The 24722-nt window shown below is 35.2% G+C and overlaps 1 protein-coding gene across 2 annotated transcripts in view; it reads right to left on the bottom strand.

Annotated features, from left to right (window-relative positions):
- The window catches only part of SCAMP1 (secretory carrier membrane protein 1), a 138397-nt gene that overhangs the window by 61719 nt on the left and 51956 nt on the right, over positions 1-24722 (bottom strand). For both annotated transcript variants that reach the window (XM_040450118.1, XM_040450108.1), the window contains 4 exons: positions 17151-17249; positions 16015-16123; positions 13028-13156; positions 7173-7332 (listed from right to left, as the gene is read on the bottom strand). In XM_040450118.1, coding sequence (XP_040306052.1) covers positions 7173-7332; positions 13028-13156; positions 16015-16123; positions 17151-17249 — 497 coding nt within the window. The remainder of the gene's footprint in view (positions 1-7172; positions 7333-13027; positions 13157-16014; positions 16124-17150; positions 17250-24722) is intronic.

Consider the following 24722-nt stretch of genomic DNA (forward strand, 5'->3'; position numbering starts at 1 on the left):
TTCCTCTAAAATTAACAAGACAGGGATGCCTACACTTGCTACTTTTCTTCAACATAGTATTAGAAGTTCTAGTTAAAGAAGTTAAGCAAGAAAAAGAAATCAGAGGCACCCAAAATAGAAGGAAGAAATAAATCTATCACCATTTGCAGATTACATGATTTGATATATAGAATACCCTTACAGACTCAACTGAAAAACTGTTCGAATAAATTCAGTCAAGTTATAGGATACAAAATCAGTATACAAAAATCTGTGTTTCCATACACTAATAACAAACTACCAGAAAGAGAAATTAAGAAAAATCAGAGAAATTAAGAAAATCTTATTTAAAATTGCAACAAAAAGATAAGATACCTAGGAATAAATTTAACCTAGAAAGTGAAAGACCCTCACACTGAAAACTTTAAGAGATTGATTAAAGAAACTGACACCACCACAAATAAATGGAAAGATACATCATGCTTGTACACTGGAAAAATTAATAACGTCAAAATGTCCACACTTTTCAAAGCAATCTACAGATTCCACAAAATCCCCATCAATATTGTGGCATTTTTCACAAAAATAGAACAATCCTAAAATTTGTACTGAACCATAAAAGACTATGAATCACCACAGCAATCTTGAGAAAGAAGGACCAAGCTGCAAGCATCACAATTCCTAATTACAAAGCTATACTAATCCAGAGTATAGCAGTGACCTACAAACACAGAGATTAATGGAACAAAATAGCCCAGAAACAAACCCAAATACATATATGTATTAACGTAAGTTAACGTACCACACAAAGGAGCCAAATACAAACAATGGCGTATAACAGGGTTCAATAAATGGTGTTGGAAAAACTGGGCAGCCACATGCAAAAGAATAAAATGAGACCACTATTTTACACCATATACAAAAATGAACTGAAAACTGATTTAAGCCTTAAATGAATCACTTGAAACCATAAAACTCATAGAAGAAAACATAGGTGGTAAGCCCCTTGACACCATTCCTGGTGATGCTTTTTTGGATTTTACACTAAAAGCAAAAATAACAAAAGAATAATTCAACAAGTGGAACTACATCAAATACAAAGCTTCTGCATAGTGAAGGAAACCTAATGGATGGGAGAAAATATTTGGAAATAATTTGTCTTGTAAAATATTAATATCCAAAATACAAAAAGAACTGATACAATTCAATAGCAAAAGACAAATCCAATTAAGAAAAATGAGCATAAGATCTGAATAGACATTTTTCCACAGAAGACACACAGATAGTTAACAGGTAGATGAGAAGGTGCTCAACATCACTAATCATCAGAGAAATGCAAATCAAAGCCAAAATCATTTACCACCTCTAACCTGTTAAAAAGGCTATTATCAAAAAGATAAGAAATAAGTGTTGACAAGGATATACAGCTGTGCACTGTTGGTGGGAATGTATACTGATGCAACCACCATGGAAAACAACATGGAGATTCCTCAACAAATTAAAAATAGAACTACTGTACAATCTGGCAAATCCATTTCGAGGCAGTTATCAAAAGATAACACAGTCATTATCTCAAAGAAACACATGTAATCCTATGTTCATCGCAGCACTATTCACAATAGCCAAGGAATGGAAACCACCTAAATGTCCATCGATGGAAGAATGGTTTATATACAGTGGAACAGTACTCAGCCTTAGACCGAAATCCTGTCATTTATAACTGTATGCATTATGGAGAACATTATGCTAAGTGAAATAAGCCAGACAGAGAATGATAAATAATGAACGATATCACTTACACGTGGAATCGGAAAAAAAAAAAAAAAGTTGAACTCATAGAAACACAGTACAATGGTGGTTGCCAGGGGATGAGGGAAATGGGCAGATGTTGATTAAAAGGTACAAACTTTCAGCTATAAAATCACTAAGATCTGAGGATCTAATGTAGAATATAATGACTGTAGTTGATGATACTATACTGTATAATTGAAATTTGTTGGGAGAGTAGATCTTAGGAGTTCTCATCAAAAAGAAAGGGGCGGGCAGGGGCGCCTGGGTGGCTGTCAGTTAAGTGTCCGACTTCAGCTCAGGTCATGATGTCACGATTTATGAGTTTGAGCCCCGTGTCAGGCTCTGTGCTGATAGCTCAGAGCATGGAGCCAGCTTCAGATTCTGTGTCTCCCTCACTCTCTACTCATTCCCCACTCATGCTCTCTCTCCCTCTCTCTCAAAAATAGACGTTTGGGGGGGAAAAAAGGTAAATATGTGAGGTGATGGACGTGTTCATCCAATTGTGGGAATTGTCTCACAACATAGGACTATCACAACATCACACTGTACATTTTAAATGTATTATAATTTTGTCAATTATACCTCAATAAAGTGGAAATGAACATGTTTTGAATCACACACAAAAAAAAGATCTGAGGGAATTCATTGCCAGTAGACTTATAAATAAACAAATGAACCACAGAGAAAAAATATAAATTAAAAAAAAATAGAACTTATTGGGGTGCCTGAGTGGCTCAGTTGGTTAAGCATCCAATTCTTGATTTCAGCTCAGATCATGATCTCGTTTGTGAGACTGAGCCCCTTGTGGGGCTTCATGATGGTCACTGAGGCTGCTTAAGATTCTCTCTATCCCTCTTCCTAAGACCCTCCCTTGCTCACACGCATGTGCTCTTTCTCCCCTCCCCCCCCAAAAAAAGAATTTATTAATCTAAAAGGCAAAGAAATAAAAAGGGATATAACAAATATGTTTTACATAGTAAGTAGTACATAAAAATAGATGGCAGATATAAATCAGTCATAAGACAAAAAACTCCTAATTAAAAGACTAGATTGTCATACTTTCTACACACATCTTAGTGTCAATTATTATTTCCTTTAGCTCAGACTAGGGCACCAGAGGACAATGAACTAAAAGCAGTGAAAGATGATTTATAACAAATAACAGTTTTACAGATCAAAAGTAAATGATAAAATCAAACAAAACACAAAAGTAAAACATTAATTCCAGCCACCATTTGTTGACAACCTATAAATCTAATATTTTGCAAGTATTACTTCTAATCATCTTATCAACTCTGCAAATATCATCCCGTGTTTACATTCCATAAACTGAGGTACTAAGATTTTACTGCATTTTCCTAGGAGCTCACAACTTTTAACTGGAGACGCCAGGATCCTCACCCTTCTCAGTCTGTTTCCAGTAATTAAGTTTTTCAACAAAACACTGCCTCATTAATAATAACCTAATATTTTAAAGTATTTATATAATGCTTAGTCATTTGTGGAAGCCTAAAATTAAAAACAAAGTTACAATCTTTTTAATATGTAAATGATAATTCTAGATTTAATTCTGACAGCTAATAAACTTAACTTTTAAAAGCAAATATATTTGAGACTTCTCTACACTGTCCTTCAGATTCAGGCAGAAGGATAACCTTATGGAAGGACTAAGTCCTACAAGCATATCAGTAAAACTATCTTCTTAGTGGAAAACTAAGGTAAGTCATACAGAATAATATTTTATACAGTTTGAAAACCATCTTTTTCATGAACATTCTATTCCAATGAGGCCAATAAAAGCAGGGTTGTTGGTTTTTTTCCCCAGTTTCAGACAAAAATATCTATTAAAAACTTAAATCCTCGAAAAGGTAATCGAAGAAGACTAACTTGAAATTACCTGATCTTCTATGTTGAGATATATCATAAGGTATGTCACCAGTATTAAATTCCTTTAGAATTCAAGTATTTGGGGGGGTATTGAATATCATCCAATTTTTATATATAAATTTTGCTAGCCAAAGTTTCAGAAAAGCCTACTTTTAAATCATTTATATTATACATTTCTAGGGGCAAAGTAGCATGTCTTCTTTATTATCTTCAGCTTAGTATATGGCCAATGTTCAAGGGATGATTTATTTAACCTTAGGATATTTCATGACTGTAAAGCAGTTGGAAAATGTTATGTATTTTAATATAAATAGCTCTCTGAAAGAATCCAGTGAATTCAATAATGAGCCTGAAAATGAAATACTGAAACAGAAGCTCAGATGACACTGGAAAACCAACTTCTCAAGCATAATAACCAATTAAATGATGACTGTTGCTAAGTAGAGTCTACCTTTATCACATTTTAAAATTATATGTAATTATCAGTATAATTTATTATATGTGATTACTGGATATAATCACTTAAATGCAGATTTAAATTTTCCATTGGGCTTTAAGAGTATTATCAAATACTTTAATTCAACCTAAAGGCATTTTATAATTCAGTTAAAACAATTATATTTTTCTTCTCAGAGTTAATATACTTAGCCATTGTATTATTAAACAAATTACAACAAATTCTTGATAACAAACTTAATTGTTAACCTTTATAAAGAAATTTATTGATACTGAATTATTTACTTTTACTCTGTGAGTCAACAGGGAAGCAAAAGAGATAAACCACAAATGGCAATTAAAAATCCAACTCCAACTGAGTAAGGGACAACATTTCTATTGCATTCTAGATATAAAGACTTCCTGATATGTCCTCTAGTTATTTTTAGCACTCCACCACAAAGCTAACAGTTACTCTCAATACTTAGAGTTACCATCGTCTACATGAAAAAAATCAATTCACTGCACAACTTAAAAATAAATCTGGTCACATTCTCAAACCTAATGCCCCCTAACTTGTATGTCTGTAATGACTGGTTTATTCTAAAATCAGTCCCTGACATATTTTTCATACTGCTATTCTTTTCTTCACTTCTAGAGAAACCTAAAGGAATAAAATTCAGTAGATATTTAAATAATTTTATGGCAGAAGAGGCAAAAATATCATTAGCCAGTGAAGAGTAAAACTTGAAAACTTTTAAAAAGCACATTAGCTCCACTTTAGAGTCTGATTAATGAAAACTAAAAGCTTTCAATAACATCTTCTTTTGAAAAACATGTGAGCTTGGCCTAAAAAGTATTAGTTACCCATTTTCTATAGACCTACATAATATGCTCAGATGCTTGTTTTCATTTCTTAATCAGTCTTGAAACAAAATATGAAACACTTGCATATTGACTCTGCCCTTTCTCAAAGGCAATAATCCCTGTCAAAACTGATCTCAAAGCATTTATGTGAAAGGTAAAGTCTATTTAAAGCCATATATTTAATATCAGTAATCATATCTAATGTATCTGGGTTTGAGATTTTCACATTTAAAGGAAAGATCTGTCAGAAACTGCAGGAAAGACTTTGGCTCAGAAACACTTGGCAATCTGGATGAAAGAAATGCCAAAGTTACATACTGAGAAGGTATCCTAATGATTCAAAATACTTTAATCTCAACTTTCCCTATTAAGTATTATTCCTCTCAGTTCTGCTCTGAACATAAAACCTAGATAATTAACATATGTGGAATAAACTCTAAAGGACTGAGATGCAGCTAAGAACTTAACCTACAGATTAGTAATGACAGAAGTAAAAATGTTCCACAAAGCATTTTTACTTCAACTAGCAAAGAAAGCAAAGAAAAGGAACCAAATGACTTCAAGTAATAAAAGGCAGAAAGCTAACTTTTAGTAGTTTGCTTTGGCTACATTAATCATAGAAGGTTTAAAATCCAAAGTCATTAGTCTCACATCACTTTTAAAGTCTCAAAGACAATTCCATTCCTACCCACCAGCATCATTACAAATACCTTAGTAATGTGATGGAAGTAGGCTGGCAGAAGCCAAAGCCAGATGTCAAAAAATTTAAAAACCTTGTGAGCCAGGCTTAGGTAACAAGGAAGAGAGCAACAGTAACTCTCTTCCTATATCATGGAAAGAGTAAACAGTTTCTTTTTTTTTCCCTCCCCAACCGACATCCAGAGAGGTCACCTCTCCCCATTTAACCAAGCTCCCATATTCCAATGTATCCAAAGATTCTTTCCTCCTTTTCCTCCTTCCATCTATTTTCTTCCTTTCATTCCATTTTTAACCATTTTAGTTTTCTGTTAAATAATCCCCTTTCTCTCCAAATTCCCTCATCTTCTCCCTTTTCCTTCTGAGTTGTTTTTTCACCCCCATCTGTTTACATGTCTGTGTTTCTAATTCCATGCAGAAGGAATACACACTCTGGTTAATCAAAGAAATTCTATGTTAAAATGGAAAACAAAAAACAAAAAACAACTGAATGTGGCCCCCCAATTTCTCCAGTATAACATCTGCACAATACATACATTTTCCTAATAACTGCACAATATATACATATTTCCTAATAATGCCAACCCTCATTCTTGAGAGCTGAAAAAGGTTCATTACTTACAAACAAGTTTACTCAAAAATAAGTTGATAAATGATTGAGTATATGGACTCATACAGAACGTTTATCTAAATCAGCACTTCCCAGTGTTTATTTCTTAAAGCAATAGTTCAACAAGGTGTTCCACAAAAAAAAAAAATAATAATAATAATAATGGTTTCATAGTCAAATCACAAACCACACTAGGCTCTTAAAAGAATCTAAGAAATCCAAAATGAATAAATTTTATTTTCCAGTTTTTCCAAACTTAAGCTAATGAGTCCCTTTTTTCAGCAACACCTATGAACATCTCATAGAACAAGCATTTTGGAAACGTTAATCCTAACCATTAATTAAAATATATCATGCAAAATATTATACTTAATCTTATAATCTTAATTGTTTTCAAATGTGGCTGCCTTTTGAAAAGCTGAAATGAATTTACACAGGAAAAATAATGACCTTGTTAGGTAAAATTTCACTTACTAGGTGAAAGTGACTTACGTTAAATATCCTATGTATACTGACCTTACATAGGTTCATTTAAGAATCAGACTGTAAATCACCACTTGTGTTTTTTTTTTTTTGAAGGGGAAAAAAGAGCAAAATCTTCCTTAAAGTCACATGTATCATACGGAATAGAATACAAATGTTGAGATATAAGACTACTCTTATTTATCCTGCATTTATTTTCATGATTGATCTTTTTCTCAAGTGGGAGAAATGAATGGTATTTTGTGATTCACAAAACCTAATGACTACAGAAGCATGTTATATATGGACTTATCTGAATGTATGTTATACAATAAAAATTTTAATGAAAACGTGTCAATTTGCCTTCTCAAAATATGTAAGGTTAATTACAAACTATTTACTTCACAAGTTTTAAAGAGTATATTTTAAAATACACACATTTTACCTGAAAGCTCCGTAAAGTGGTCTGTACCAACAGACAAATGAACAAGGAGTAAAAAGCAAGAACCACAGGATACTCAATCCAAAATCAACCCCTCTTGTAGGATCAACACAAAACCAAGCCAAGCATCCGAAGATATTTAGAAACAGTGTTACAGCGTGGACTGTGGAATCAAAAAAAAAAAATAGAAAAATGTTTACATTCCATTTATTAATTAATTCAACAAAAATTGTAAATGAAAAAATTCTTCCAAGAGCAAATTGTATTCTACCCCATGTTTCCATTTAGTATTTTTCAAAACATTGCTGTTTCTTACACTTTTGATTTGCAAACAGTATACACAGGATAAAAAGTCCTAAAAATTCTTTTGTCCCTCTCCTAATGGGCCATTACAAGAGAAGCAGTACCTTGTGGGATTCTTCCTTGAGAAGGAACCATGTGCTGTGTCTGCTGATTCAAGGCCTTGCCAGGAAAAGAACCAGGTCTTGGGAGGAAAAAGATCCTACTACACTAAGAATTACATTTTTACACAGTGGGGCTGCAGACTCCTCCCAGAGTAGACAAAAGAATGAAAACTTGACAAGTGCCCTGTGCAATCTCGTTATAAAATTTTCAAGCAATAAAATTCATTAGAATCACTGAATTGAAAACACTAATACAGTAGTAATATCAGGGACTATATAGTCGATTTCTAAGGATTATTCATCTTCATAGAATTATCCATTTTTCCAAGTGCTGGGGTAAAAATGATGTTTTGGTAGAGGATTTAAAAAATTTTTTAAAGGTATACCATAATGCATTTCAGCTGCTGTGGCAGACCTTTCTTTTACTCAACACAGTCAATGGAAAACTCTTTTTATATGTTGTTAAAAATTACATTTCCTGACAGACCTAAACCAAAGAGTGTATCATGTAACTATGCTTTGATCCTAAAGAACTACATTTACCCGTTATAATTAGTAACTTTTTATTTTTTTTTTATTTTTTTATTTTTTTTCTTTTCAATGTTTATTATTTTGGGGACAGAGAGAGACAGAGCATGAACAGGAGGGGAGGGACAGAGAGAGAGGGAGACACAGAATCGGAAACAGGCTGCAGGCTCTGAGCCATCAGCCCAGAGCCTAATGCGGGGCTCGAACTCACAGACCGCGAGATCGTGACCTGGCTGAAGTCGGACGCTTAACCGACTGCGCCACCCAGGCGCCCCTATAATTAGTAACTTTTTAAAAGGATTTAAAAAATTTATTCACAGGCTGCATTAAAGGAAATACATTTTTTTCAAAAGTTAAAATAATGTTCAGTGTAAACTACCAATACAACAAAAATATGCCAACACGCTACTACTTGAATTAAAAATAAACGAGGGGTGGCTGAATAGCTCAGTCAGTTAAGCATCTGACTCTTGATCGTGGCTCAGGTCATGATCTCACAGTTTGTGAGCTGGAGCCCTGTGCCTCACTCTCTCTGCACACTGAACCCTGTGGAACCTTCTTGGGATTCTCCCTCTCTTCTTCTCTCTCTGCCCCTCCTCCACTCGAGTTCTGACTCTCTCAAAATAAACAAACACTAAAAAATAAATAAGCTAGTAAATCTAAATATGAAAATCTCAACTTATAATAAAAACTTTAAAATCTTTTAAATGTTTTTTTTAAACATAATAAAACAAGATAAAAACATACATCCCGGTATGCCTCTGAATTTGCCTTAACAACTAGATAAATACACAAACTCTACAGTAAGAGCGCTAGCAGAAAAGTAAAGACACCTAGGTTATAGAGATAAACTAATGAGCTAATCAACCTCTGTTTCCATTTCTCATCTGAAGATAAACAGGAGCTCTTCCACATTTCTAATTCCATTATAGGGGCGCTTGGATGGCTTAGTCAGTTAAGCGTCCAACTCTTGACTTCTGCTCAGGTCATGATCTCACGGGTTCAAGAGATCCAGCCCTGCTTTGAGCTCTGCACTAACAGCACAGAGCCTCCTTGGGATTCTCTTATCCTCTCTCTCTGGCCCTCCTCCACACACAAATGAGCACTGCTCGCTGGCTTACTCTCTCTCAAAATTACACATTTAAACAATGATTTTTAAACATTAAATAAATAAGTAAATAAATAAAAATTAAATTCCAGGGACACCTGGTTGGCTCGGTCATTTAGGTGTTCCACTCTTGATATCAGCTCAGGTCATGATCTCATGGTTCATGGGATCAAGCTCCACGTCGGGCTCTGCGCTGAATGTGAAGCCTAGTTGGGATGCTCTCTCTCCCTCTTTCTGTCTCTCCCTCGCTCACACTCTCTCTCTCAAAATAAAGAAAAAAAAGCCTCCACTCTGCTCTATTACACAGAGAAAACTATTCAAAATTAACTTTATTACCATTAGGATTTCTAACTCAGAAAAGCTAGCTTACTTATAAATTTACTCAAGACCTTTTGGTTCAAAATAAAAGCTGTTCTGTCAATGGCTTAAAAGCAGATTTTAAAATACCATGAAATGGAAAATTATTATTTTTAACACTAAAGAGCATCCAACTGCCTAAGAAAAGTTTGAAATATTCACAACACTTTAATTTAAATTTCAATCTTAAGAGAAATAATTTTTAAAGTTTTATCTCCTAATTCACTTAAAGAAAGAAACAATATGGATATGTGTATTTAAAGTTCATAAAAATTCTTCCAAATATAGATCAAATATAATTTAATTTTTGGCAATCTATTAAAATTTTTTTCTGAATGTTTCACAGTAACCAAAAACCATGATAAATAAATCACTTATTTGTATCCCAAAATAAAGTAAAATGTTCAGGCCTACTTACTAAACAATCAGTCCACTTATACAGTGATCACGAAAATATATAGAAAGGCAAGGCAATGTGAAATACATGACTCTATATTCCTAATTTCAATCCCATTCCAATCCACTTGGTGAATTCCAGGTGTACATGTAACATTTAAAGAAGCTTTTCGGGCATTTTCTTTACATGATTTCCAAGTTGAATGACTCTACTTCATACATTATTTTTATACGCTTTATTAAGCACTCAAATCTGCTATTGGTGGACCTAAATTTACAACTATCACTGCAATATATATTTTTTTAATGTTTATTTTTGAGAGAGAGAGAGAGAGAGAGAGAGAGAGAACGAACAGGGGAGGAGCAGAGAGAGAGGGAGACAGAGAATGTGAAGTAGGCTCCAGGCCCTAACCTGGAGGGTTAGCACAGACCCTGACATGGGGCTCAAACTCATGAATTGGGAGTTCACGACCTGAGCTCAAGTCAGACACTAAACCAACTGAGCCACCCAGGTACCCCAACAATACACTTCTTGATAAGCTCTGCCTTACAACATAGACACCTAACATAAACAGCTTTTAAACAGGATAATTATCTTCACTAACTGAACTTTAAAAGGCTTGATGAGGCACCTCGGTGGCTCAGTTGGTTCAGCGTCTGATTCTTGGTTTTGGCTCAGCTCATGATCTCTTGGTTTCATGAGTTCAAGCCCCACATCAGGCTCCGTGCTGATAAGCATAGAGCCTGCTTGGGATTCTGTCTCCCTCTCTATCTGCCCTCCCCCGTTCACACCATCTTTGTCTCTCTCAAAAATAAATAAATTAAAAAAAAAAAAATGAAGGACTTGTTTTCCTTTTTTTTTTTAATTCAAGAATATACTCAAAAAGGTTAAGATTCATTTCATGTGATCATTCTAATTGCTTCAATACCTTTATAGAGTAAAATTATTTGTTTCAAGAAAAGAACCTTTCAAAGTATATCTTCATCTTATTTGGGTTTAAAATGTGAATTACGTCTTCATTTTGGTACTTTGTAGGTGGCCTAACACTGAATTCTATATTCTGGACTCTAGAATCAAGCTATCCAACTGCCACCCTAATTTCTGTGTAATCTTGAACAAGTTACTCAAATTCTCCAAGCTTTGGTTTCCTTATCCATAAAACTAGATAATACAGTACCTGTTTCACAGTATAGTTAGGAGTTAATAACATCATGTATACAAAGTGATTTGCAGTGTTCCTGGCACAAATAAATCCTCAATAAATGTTCTCTTTCATTATAATTACTACTACAGTGTGAAAGCACTAGTCAACTCTGAAATCATTAACAGGTTGACACTACTTGAAAATAGCTTATTAAAAGTATCTCCATTCTATGAAATCTAAAAAGATTACTGAGCTGGTACTAGATGTTTCTAGATGCTTCTTCATATAATGAGTCCTCTTTAAATAAAGTTAAGAGATCTGTCAGCTCAACAGGATTAAGAGATACTGTATTACTTCTAAAAACCTCAGAAAGTGATAAATTTATAAAACAAAACACGCCTAACTCTAAACAACTAGCACTTTAGTTAGCCACTCAGTTAAAATTAATCACCTTTCCCATTCAATCTCTATTTACCAAATTCCTTGCAGAATATTCTTCCAACCCCCACCTCTCCCATCCAAACTATGTTTTTCCACTAAGTCACAGAACCTATACCTAAAAATGCTAGGCCAATGTCTGCCCATTAAAAACTAATTATTAAATAAATGCATATATTATATATTGAATAAATAAAATACATGATCTGTTTATACATACACATACAAAACCAAAACCTTTAGTATTAAAAGTATATAACACTATGGACACTGGGGATTTAGCAAAAGATACTACAACAATGAAATTTCAAAGAGAAACTAAGAGTTAAGAAGGTAGTATCCGTAAGAAACCGCTACTCACAGTCCAAAGCAACTTCACCTATGTGAAGAATGCTCCTAAAGATTTTGAGGAAAATGGTCTCGTTTATTTAGGGGAGGGGGAAAAAAGTTCCCTAATAACATACTAACACATAAATTTCCTCCATCAAGAATGTACACTACAAATTATCCATTAACCCAACAGTTAGGCAGGTGAAAGTTCATGACAGCTATACCTGTCCTACTAACATAGTATTAAATGGGGCTTAGACTAACGTTTGGAATAAAAGTGAAACAGAGTGGGGCGCCTGGGTGGCGCAGTCAGTTGAGCCTCCGACTTCAGCCAGGTCACTATCTTGCGGTCCGTGAGTTCGAGCCCCGCGTCAGGCTCTGGGCTGATGGCTCAGAGCCTGGAGCCTGTTTCCGATTCTGTGTCTCCCTCTCTCTCTGCCCCTCCCCCGTTCATGCTCTGTCTCTCTCTGTCCCAAAAATAAATAAACGTTGAAAAAAAAATTAAAAAAAAAAAAAAAAGTGAAACAGAGTAAGTGGGAATTCTGTGTACACAGAACAAATTGTTAACAGCTTGACATTTTGAGTATTCCATAAGTTGTAGTTATACTCAAAGCAATGCGAGCATCACAGCCTAAAACCTATGTCCTAATGTTCTATTCAGTAAAATATCCTACATTAACTAGGTACTTCCAATAATAAAAGTGCTTATAACCACCTAAAAATGAAAAGTAAACTGTGCTCAAAGCTCTAAGAAAAGTTCTAATATTCTAATACTTTAAGGCCCTTTTAAAAATAGTCCTAACGCTTCAACAGAATTTTTAAATGGCCTTCATTTGTATAAAAATAGTAGACATAATTTTCTAAAACAAATATTATCTATATAGTATTTTGCACCTATTCCTTTTACCTCAAGAAATACTATATATGTGACAGAGAAGTCCTTTCCTCAAAAGAATGCCAGTTCTCCTTAGCTTAGAATGTCACATAAATTGCAATTTTGAGGTATCTAAGTGTGTTCCACTCTGAAAATTAAGAGCTATAGAAAAAGACCTGTTTATAATAATATCCTTAATATACAAATTCCAAAAAAGGTAGTTTTTGACAATAAAACATGAACTCTGTTGAACAAGTAAATAATTATTGTATACTCACACATCCATAAGTAGTACATAATCTTTACTGTCTTCTGGAATTCTACAGGAATGTCTACAGAAAAATCCTGATAAAAACAAGGTCCCACAGGAAAATTGCCAGGAAGAGGTGGCCAATTATTTTTTCTGCCTGCAAAGTAAAAATAAAATTTAAATTAGGACAAATATGTGTGACTCTTTAGTTTCATAATAAAGAAAATTATCTGTTCTTTTAATAAATGTTTTACAGATCTAATACTACATCTCTACAATCCTCTATTCATACAACTTTGAAAGCCAAGCTTTGCATTTTTAAAAATTTCCCCAGAGTAGGGGCACCTGGCTGGCTCAGTCAGTACAGCACCTGACTCTTGATCTAGGGTTGTGGGTTCAAGTCCAGCATTAGGTGTAGAGATCACTTAAAAATAAAATCTTCTTTAAAAAAAGTTCACAAAGTACCACTTTAGAAAACATTAGATGGTAAAATACTTTTCCAGTGTCATATAGCATTTAGCAGGAACCATTTATGTACAGTTGACACAAGAAACAAAACGAGCACCAAGACATACACTGTGACTCTACCCTAAAAACAGACTTATTTCAAAATCCTAAGAGTCTGGCTCTCATGTGAAGTCCATGCAGTTTTTAAAGATCTACAATTTCCTCCTCAGCATCTTAAGTCTTTGAATATAATTCCTAGCCCATGTGGAGAAGGAAGACCAGCTTCTGAATCTTTTGAGTTTTCTACTATTTTTTTTTTGAGTTTTCTACTATTAACTCCATGAAGAAACACAAGATTCACTACTGCTAAAGAATCAAATCTAGAAGTCTCGAAGTCTGAAAAAGTAACATTCAAACCATACATGTAAGAAAACCAAGGAACTAGGAGAAAACATGAAACAGTCAAGAAAAGGAAGCTCAGGAATTATATAGCACCTTCAAAAACCTAGAGGAAAAAAAAATTCAAGCTATGAGGAGGGAAAATATGTCTATATAAAGAAATGAAATTGAAAACAGGGCTTGGGAAGTGGTGGGAGGAATAAAAAAAACAAAATTAAAGCAAGAAGTCAAAACATTAACAACAGAAGGTAAAAATAGCACCTAAAGGCCACTTCTCATTTTAGATATTATATGCCATAATTTGTGAACATTAGATTTTATACACTTTATATAGACTAAGAAAATTTTACAGTGGAAAAAAAGAATGACCTATGTCTTATTCTTCCCAACTTGTCTGCACTGTTCCTAATTTTTTTCCAATTTCGTATACATTTCTCATACAAGTCTCATACTAGTTGAGAGCAGCAGTGAATAGTAATAGAAGAACTAGGATCCAAAAACATAAGTGCCTAGTCACTTACTGGCTAGGGGGTCTTGGGCACCTTAAACTTCTAAAGACTTTCTACATCTATAAAATCTTATGTTTCTTCATAAATTTCAGAGTAGAAATAACAATAGAATATCAATTATACCACCCTTCAGGGAATAACAATGATAATTAAACGAGTTAATAGATGGTAAGTACTTACATGTAAAGCACACTGCCAAGTCTAACTTTTAATTTCCCACTCTTTTTGACTATCTTTACTAAAATAGCTCTCAGAGAAATAACTTGTATTAGTCAATACCAAGGACAAAGGACAGATTTTATTACAGGTATTTCAGATACACTGATCTCAAATAAACCTTTAGTTTCTCATTTTATAGATATTATCTCTAATGTTGCCATCAACAAAACGGCCAAGGATGAATGTGTCCTCACAAGGTCCTAGACTTACAATTTTTTTTTTGATATTCCAAGACCACTATATTTTTAATTTTTATTTAAATTTGTGAGTTAACATACAGTGCAGTATTAGTTTCAGGTGTACAATTAGGTGGTTTAACACTTCCAAACAACACCCGGTGCTGATCACAAGTGCACTCCTTAATCCCCACCACATACCCAACCCATCCCCTCCTCTACCTCCCCTCTGGTAATCATCAGTTTGTTCTCCACAGTTGAGCCTGTTCCTTGGTTTTCCTCTCTTTTTTTACCCCTATGATTACTGATTTTGCTTCTTAAATTCCACATATGAGTGAAAGCTTACACTGTCTTTCCGGACTTAGGGTTACACATTCTAAGATAAGGAAGAGATAGTTCAGTATATTGTTGTTGACCTAGCCCTGTTATTCTACCACTATCCTAGACATAATACCAATGATCTGTCTAGCTCTTCAACCCTTCTTAGTCAGACACTGCTATCTTTCCCTAAGATATTCCCTTGAAGTGGCTTTTGATACTCACAGTCTAGATTTCACAGCAAATGATCAATTCATCACTTACTTCCTTGGCATCATCGAGAACCCCAATGCTTCCCAGAGTCACAGCAGACATTTAAAAAAAATTTTTTTTAACATCTATTTATTTTTGAGAGACAGAGCATGAGCAGGGAGGGGCAGACAGAGAAGGAGACAGAGAATCCGAAGCAGGCTCCAAGCTCTGAGCTGTCAGCACAAAGCCCAACGTGGGGCTCAAACCCACGAATCACGAGATCATGACCTGAGCCAAAGACCAACACTTAACCAACTGAGCCCCACACCAAACATTTTTTAAACACAATTTGACAGATAAGTTATACTTGTGAGGACTGGGGCAGATAATTCGAAACTGGACTGACTAAACAAGAAGTTAAGAGTCAAATTTAGGGCACACTTCCAGGTACTTACAAAACTTCAACAGACTCAACAAGGGCCCAAGTACAGAATCAGGCTCCTGGCTAAAACCCAAAATTATCATATTCACATTCACTTTCTGTGTTATAAGGCCAACAGTGTTTTAATCAAAAGACTATGTAAATCAGCCAATATCAGAAAGCTACAAAGCAACAAGTAGAAATTTGCTTTCTGATCTTGCTACAACAGGAAAATAGGGCATGGCTTTATCCACAAACCAAAGGACTTAGAGCTAGCACAAGCATTATTTAAAGTGTTTAAGTTATTTTCATTTCAAACTTCTTTGGATACTACCATGTTGACTGAGATTTTGCATTTCTCGTTCTCGACGATCTAATTCTGCTGCTTTTCTTTCTAGTTCTTCTTGGCGCTTAAGAAGTTCAGCTTGGGCCAAGGCATGTTCCTTAAAAAATAGTAATAATAAAAATCAACACATGAATAGGTTTTTAGAGTTGTAACACTGCTATGCTATCTACTATCTCTCCCTCTACAATCTTAGAAAATTTTAAGTTTATTTATTATTTTTTTTAGTAATATCTACACCCAACATTGGGCTTAAAATCACAACCCCAAGATCAAGAGTACAACTGTACAATGCTAGAAACTTAATTCAAATGCTCTTCCAAAATACAGTAATTCGCTCAAGGTTATAGTTTCAGAAAATATTATGGAGATACTTGGCTCATTTTGGGTCTTTTGGTTATGAAAACCATCAGTGAGAATGTGGGACACATTAGGACAGGACAAAATTCTCTCAATAAGATTAGTCAGAGTCCTAAGGTAATTGGGAAAATAAAATTAAGGTGACCTCTGTGCCTAAATGAGAATGAAGAACAAAGGGAACTGGAAAAAAATGGAAAAAATGACAACTGAATTGCCTCTTAAGAATTGCTTAAATGGTACATACAGTTCCCAATGCAAGAATATGTATAACATCTTCTATTTTAAAAGACAATGAGATGAAAGAAGGATAGGATTAAGAAAGTCTGGTTTGTAACTCCATCTGCTTTTATGTAAAATGAGGTATCCTATTCGTCTCCTTTTTTCTCATATTTTTGCCACCTGCTGCTTCCAATCACTGTCCTTTGTTTAGCCATGGTAACTCTCTTCCAACATTATACCTCCAATTATAGTATCATTATACTATACAACATTATACTTCCAATTATAGTATCATCGGTACTATAATAGTACTAGGCATTAAAAAACGAAACCAGAGGCAATAAAACTTTCCCTAAACAAACTGTACACCAAGAAGATCTATGAATTCAGTAACTGGTAATAACAGAATAAAGCAAATGTTACTAGCTCACACATATTGAAAAGAAAGTTAAAATTAAATAAGGCAACATATAAAGAATTCTTTTGCTCTGAAGATGTTACTGATACTTTAATTTCCAATACAAATTTACACTGTAACATGAACTAACCTTTGCAATCTGTGTATAGGCTGGATGTTCCTCTGTTGGTTTCATTATTGCTGGTTGTGTACTAGGTACATTAGGCATTTTCACAGTGCCTGGTGGAGGCTAGGAACGTTAAGAAAAGGACAAATTATGTAAGACAGGTATTCAACTTTAACATCTTTCAAAAGGCCTAACACCAACAAAACTCGAAATGCCAAGAATTCCTCTCTTCCTCCTCTAGTGTATGGTAAAGTACTACTTAGGCTCTTCATCTCCCATTTTCTCAAATTCACTCATTCCTCAATTCTTCAACCTGACTGCTACCTTTACCACTAAACCACACTCTCCCCTCCAGAATACCACATGTAAAAACACAAAACAAAACAAAAAAACATTTAAGAATTTTTTAGTAAAATACAGATAGCACTAAACTGAATAATTTACACCAAGGGTAATTGTTAACTCTTTCAACCAAAGAAAGCTATTTGCCAGGGCCCTAAAAAGTAAATAGGAGAGATTGGCTGGGAAGACGGCAGAGTAAGAGGACCCAAAGTTTGGATCCTCCCACAGATACAACCAGATCACACTATCAGTAGAAACAACCCAGGAAACAACCCAAGGACTGGCAGAACAAACTCCACAACTAAAGGCAGGGAAGAGGCCACATCTAAGAAGGTATAAAGCGTGAAGACACAGCCTGGGAGCAAAAGGGATGGCAGCCAGCCACAGTGGAGAAGGAGCCAGTGGCGCAGAGAAGAGCAGAAAACAGACTTTCACACTAGGGAGGCTGCCAACAGGGAGGACAAATCTCCATATGTGCCTTTGAAATTCCATTAGTTCTTAAAACCAACAGGACTTAAAACCTAGAATTTAAAAACTCGGCATGCTGGGCTCTAGGCATTAGGAGACAGAGTCCCTGCCCTAAGAAAGACGGCACGAAAAACAGCCATGCAGATGCACTGCAGAACCAGCAATTTGAAAAATGCCAGGGGCAGACAAGATACAATGATTTGCTCATCTCAGAACATGGCCTGGAGAGACAAGGATCACGGGGAGACCCCTCCAGGAACAAAGGAGCTAGCAGGTGCCATTTTCCTCCCCTGTCCCCCAGCATAAACAACGGCCATCTGTGGAAACCAGTACTGTGTAGATTCATGCTACCTAACTTGCTTATGCCAAGCCCTGCCACGTATGCTTCAGCAGATCAGCGCTTCCTAGTCATGCTCCTGAGTGCTGGTGCTACAAGACCCCCCCCCCCCCCAGGCGTGGGGCAAACTCTGCCAATAACACATGTGCTAAACCACCTGTTGCACAGGACCTCATTTCCAGCAGGCAGTGTAATTTCACAACAAGACCACTGCACACCTTGCTACTCATAAGAAGTAAAGACAGCATCAACAAACAACTGGACTGAAGGAAAAAGAAACCAAGATTCAACAGCAGAGCACAAACAAAACACAGAGCAAACAAGCCCTGAAGCACCAGGCCCTGGGAAACAGGGGACACTGTACTACAGGGCACTACAGGACCTCTTTTTCATAAGGTTGTTATCGCTAAGAGCAAGAGAAGTAGCTGACTTCCCAACACACAGGAACAGCTACAGAAAGTCAAACAAAATAAGAAGACAGAGAAATATCTCCCAAATGAAAGAACAGGACCAAACCACAACAAGAGATCAAAGCAAAATGGATGTAAGTACTATGTCTGATAGAGAATTTAAAGTAATGATCATAAAGATACTTACTGGACTGGAGAAGAGTGGAGATATCAGCGAGACCCTTAACCAGACATAAAAAAGAACCTGAGATCAAGAATACAATAAATGAGGGGCGCCTAGGTGGCTATCAGTTAAGTGTCGACTTCAGCTCTCACGGTTCATGGGTTCAAGCCCTGTGTCAGGTTCTGTGCTGACAGCTCAGAGCCTGGAGCCTGCTTTGGATTCTGTGTTTCCCTCATTCTCTGCCCTTCCCCCACTTGTGCTCTGTGTCTCTGTCTCCAAAATAAATAAACATTACAAAACATTAAACAAAAATATAGAACACAATAAATGAAACTAAAAATACACTTGGATAGAATAGTAGGCTAGATGAGGCAGACAAATGAATTAACGACCTAGAAGATAGAGTAATAGAAAGTAATCAAGCTGAGCAAAGGAGAGGAAAGAAAATTATGTTAATTGAGTACATTATTAGGGAACTCAGCAACTCCATCAAGCCTAATAACATCCACATTATAGGGATCTCAGAAGAAGAGAGAGGTAAGAGGGAAGAAAATGTATCTGAAGAAATAATAACTGAAAACTTCCCTTATCTGGGGAAGGAAACATATATGCAAATCCAGGAGGCACAGAGATCCACCCCCCCCCCCAAAAAAAAATGAAACCAAAGAGGTCCACACCAAGACACATAGTAATTAAAATGGCAAAAGGTAGGGATAAAGAAAAAAATTTTAAAGCAGCCAGAGAAAAGACAGTTTCATACAAGGGAAACCCCATAGGCTTTAAGCAAATTTTTCAGCAGCAACTCTGCAGGCCAGAAGGAAGTTGCATGATATATTCAAAGTGCTAAAAGGGAAAAATCTGCAGCCAAGAATACTCTATCCAGAAAGGCTACTATTCAGAATCGAAAGAGACACAGAGTTTCTCCAACAAGGGTACCTGGTGGAGGAGTCAGTCAAGCGTCTGACTCCTGATCTCAACTCAGGTCTTGATCTTGGGGTCATGAGTTCAAGCCCTGCATTAGGCTCCATGTTGGGTGTGAAGCCTACTTAAAATAAAAATAGAGTTTCTCAGACAAAAAGACTATTAAACCAGCCCTACAAGAAATTTTAAAGAGGACTCTTTGAGTGGAAAGGAAAGACCCTAAATGAGAATATGAAAAATAAAAAGCACAAAAACAGTAAAAATAAATATTTCTGTAAAAATAAGTCAAGGGATTCATAAAATAAAAGGATGTAAAATATGACAATATATACCTGAAAGGTGGGAGGGAGAGGAATAAAAAATAGGTTTAAACTTAAGCAGTGATCAACTTAATATAGACTGCTATATGTAGAAAATGTCATATACAACCGCGATGATAATGACAAATCACAATCCAGTAATAAACATGCAAGAATAGAGAGGGGTATCCAACTAAATCACTAAAAAAGCCAACAAACCATGAAAGACACCCAAGAGAAGAAAGAATCAAAGAAAATCTATAGTAACAACCAGAAAATAAATTTAAGAATGGCAATAAATACCTATCAATAATTACTTAGAATGTAAATGGACTAAATGCTCTAATCAAAGAGCATGGATAGGGTGACAGAGTGGATATAAAAACAATACCCATCTATATGGTGCTTACAAGAGACTCATTTCAGACCAAAAGACACCTGCAGAGTAGACAAACATTTATCATGCAAACGGATGACAAAGAAAGCCAGGGTAGAAATACTTATATCGGACAAGAGACTTTAAAACAAAGACTGCAACAAGAGACAAAAAAGTGCCCTAAGTAATAATGAAGTGGACAATCCAAGAAAATATAATTATAAATATTTATGCACCCAACATGGAAGCATCCAAATACATAAAACAGTTAACAACAAACATTAAGGAACAATTAATAGTAATACAATATGGTAATAGTAGAGGACTTCTACACCCCAAGCGCATCAATGGACAGATCATCAACACAGAAAATCAAAAAGGAAAACAGTGGCTTTGAATGATACACTGGACCGTATGAATTTAACAAACATATTCAGAACACTCCACCTTAAAACAGCAGACTACATATTCTTTTCAAGTGCACATGGAACATTCTCCAGAAGAGATTACATATTAGCCCACCAAAAAAACTCTCAACAAATTAAAAAAAAATGAAAGTCATACCATGCTTCATCTTTTCTGACCACAACACTATTAAACTACAAATCAGCCCCAAGAAAAAATCTGGAAAGAGCACAAAAACATGGGGCTTAAATAACATGCTATTAAACAATGAACAGGTCAACCAAGAAAGCAAAAAATAAATAAAAACATACATGGAAACTAAAGAAAATGAAAGCACAAAGGTCTAAAATCTTTGGGATGCAGCAAAAGTGCTTCTAAGGGGAAAGTTTATAGTAATACTGGCGTACCTTAAGAAGCAAAAAGAATCTCAAACAACCTAACTTTACACCTAAGGAGCCAGAAAAAAAAAAACAAAAAAAAAGAAACTCAACCACAGCAAAAGGAAGGAAATAATAAAGATTAAACAAGAAATAAAGATACAGAAACTTACAAAAGTAATAGAAGGAGGACTCTTTACAAAAAAGAGAGAGAACCCAAATAAAATTACTAAGAGGAGAAATATCAACAAACACCACAGAAATACAATCATGACAGACTACTATGAAAACCTACATGCCAACAAACTGGACAACTTAAATGCATAAATTCCTAGAAACATATAACCTACCAAAGCTAAAGCAGCAAGAAATAGAAAATTTGAATAGACCGGGCACCTGGGTGTCTCTGTCAGATAAGCAACCAACTGGTGATTTCGACTCAGGTCATGATCTCAGAATGAGCCCCATATCGGGCTTGCACTGACAAATGGGGAGCCTACTTGGGATTCTCTCCTGCCTCCTTTCTCTGCCCCTTCCCTCACTTGTACATGCACACACTTTCTCTCTCTCACACACAAAATAACTTAAAAAAAAAAAAAAAGAAAATTTGAACAGACCAATCACCAGCAATGAAATTCAATCAGTAATCAAAAAAATTCCCACAAAACCAAAATCCAGGACCAGGTGATTTCACAGGTGAATTTAAAGAAGTGTTAAATACCCATTCTTCTCAAACTATCTGAAAAAATACAAAAGGAAGGAAGACTTTCAAATTCATTCTAGAAGGCCAGTATCCCTGATACCAAAACCAGATAAAGGCACCACTAAAAAGAGAACTTTAAGTCAGTATCTCTGATGAATACAGATGCAAAAATCTTCAACAAAATTTTAGCAAATCAAATCCAACAATTTACTTAAAAAGTTATACACCATGATCAACTGGGATTTATTCTCAGGATGCAAGGGTAGCTCAATATTAAAAAATCAATCTATGTGATACATCGCATCATTAAAAAAAAAGGATAAAAAAATGATCATCTCAATAGATGCAGAAAAAGCATTTGGCAAAGTACAATATACATTCATGATAAAAGCCCTCAACAAGGGAGGTCTAGAAGGAACATACCTCAACATAATAAAGGTCTTATACTAAAAGCCCACAGCTAACATTATACTCAATGGGAAAAAACTGAGAAGTTTTCCCCCAAACATCACAAACAAGACAATGATGTCTACTCTCACCACTTTTATTCAACATAGTATGGGAAGTCCTAGTCACAGCAATCGACAACAAAAAGAAATAAAAGGTATCCAATTGGTAAGGAAAAAGTAAAGCTTTCACTATTTGCAGAAGACATGATACCCTATATAGAAAACCCTAAAGACTCCACCAAAAAACTACTATAACTAACCAATGAATTTAGTCAAGCTGCAGAATACAAATATCAATACACAGAAATCTGTTGCATTTCTATACCATAATAATGAAATAGCAGAAAGAGAAATTAAGAAAACAATCTCACTTACAACACACCAAAAATAATAAGATACTTAGGAATAAACCTAACCAAAGAGGTAAAAACCTGTACTCTAAAAACATTAAAACACTGATGAAAGAAAGTGAAGACAACACAAAGAAATGGAAAGACGTTTCATGCTCATGGACTGGGAAAACAAACATTGTTAAAATGTTTTAACTACCCAAAGCAATCTACACATTCAATGCAATCCTTAGCAAAATACCAACAGCATTTTTCACAGAACTCAAACAATCCTAAAATTTGTATGGAACTATACAGATCTCAAATAGCCAAAGCCATCTTAAAAATGAAAAACAAAACTGGAGTTAACCACAATCCCAAATTTCAAGTTGCATTACAAAGTGGTAGTAATTAAAACAGTATAGGACTGGCATAAAAACAGATACATAGATCAACAGAATAAAACAGAAAATCCAGAAATAAACCGACAATTATATGGTCAATTACCCTCTAACAAAGGAGGAACGATTATAAAGTCTCTTCAACAAATTGTGTTGGGAAACCTGGACAGCCACATGCCAAAGAATGAAACTGGGCCACTTTCTTTCACCATACACAAAACTAAACTCAAAATGGATTAAATACCTTATGTGAGACCTGAAACCATAAAAATCCTAGAAGAGGGCACAGGTAGTAATCACTCTAATATTGGCTGCAGCAATATTTTTCTAGATAGGTCTCCTGAGGCAAGGCAAATAAAAGCAAAAAATAAATAAATCAATAGCCTCTGCACAGCAAAGGAAACAATCAACAAAACTAAAAAGCAACCTATGTAATGGGATATCTGCAAATGACACATCTAATAAAGAGTTAGCACCCAAAATATATAACAAACTTATACAACTCCAAACAAAAAACCCCACAAATAATGCAATTTAAAAATGGACGGAAGATATGAATAGACATTTCTACAAAAAAAGACACCCAGATAGCCAAAAGACACATGAAAAGGTGCTCAACATCACTCATCAGGGAAATGCAAATTGAAACTACAGTAAGGTATCACTTCACACAGAACAGAATGGCTAAAATAAAAAACACAAGAAACAAGTCTTGGCAACGATGTGGAGAAAAAGGAACCCTCTTGCACTGCTGGTAGGAATACAAATGTGTACAGCCATCGTGGAAAACCATATATATGGAGGTTACTAAAAAAATTAAAAATAGAGCTAACCCACAGTCCAGGAATCTCACTACTGGGTATTTACCCAAAAATACAAAAAGACTAATTCAAAGGAATATATGCAACACTATGTTTACAGAAGCATTATTTACAATATCCAAATTATGGAAGCAGCCCAAGTGTCCATTGATAGGTGAATGAATAAAGATGTGGTATATGTATATACATTGGAATACTATTCAGCTATAAAAAAGAATGACATTTTGCCATTTCCAACAACATGAATAGAGCTAGGGTACAATGCTGAGTGAAATAAGTCAGAGACAGACAAATAAATACCTTATGGTTTCACTCCTATGTATAATTTAAGAAACAAATGAGCAAAGGAAAAAATAGAGAAAGACAAGCAGGAAACACATTCTTAAACATACAGAGCAAACTAACAGTCATCAGAGGGGAGGTGAGTCGGGGGATGGGTGATATCAGGGATGGAGATTAAAGAATACCCTATGATGAAAAAAATAGAATGACTTCTTAAAAAGTCAATAGAAGAGGTTTTGATACAACTTCACTAATACCCTTTGAAAAGAAAGTGGAGGCATTAGGGAGATGGAAAATAAACTATACAACCTCTGCTTTGCCAATGGGGACTAGCAGTATTTGAAAATAGCTACAAAGAACAAAAAGCAAATAGATACTTACAAGTCCACCAAAAGGGAATTGGTTAAATTACTGTATAAAAATACCACGCAGCCATCAAAAGGAAGGAGTCAGAACTAAAGAAGACTGCCTTTTAAATATTAAATGAAATAAAATGCATATGACCATTTTTTT

The sequence above is a fragment of the Herpailurus yagouaroundi genome, unplaced genomic scaffold (assembly GCF_014898765.1).
Source record: "Herpailurus yagouaroundi ecotype Mexico unplaced genomic scaffold, PumYag 29, whole genome shotgun sequence".
Lineage (NCBI taxonomy): Eukaryota > Metazoa > Chordata > Mammalia > Carnivora > Felidae > Herpailurus > Herpailurus yagouaroundi.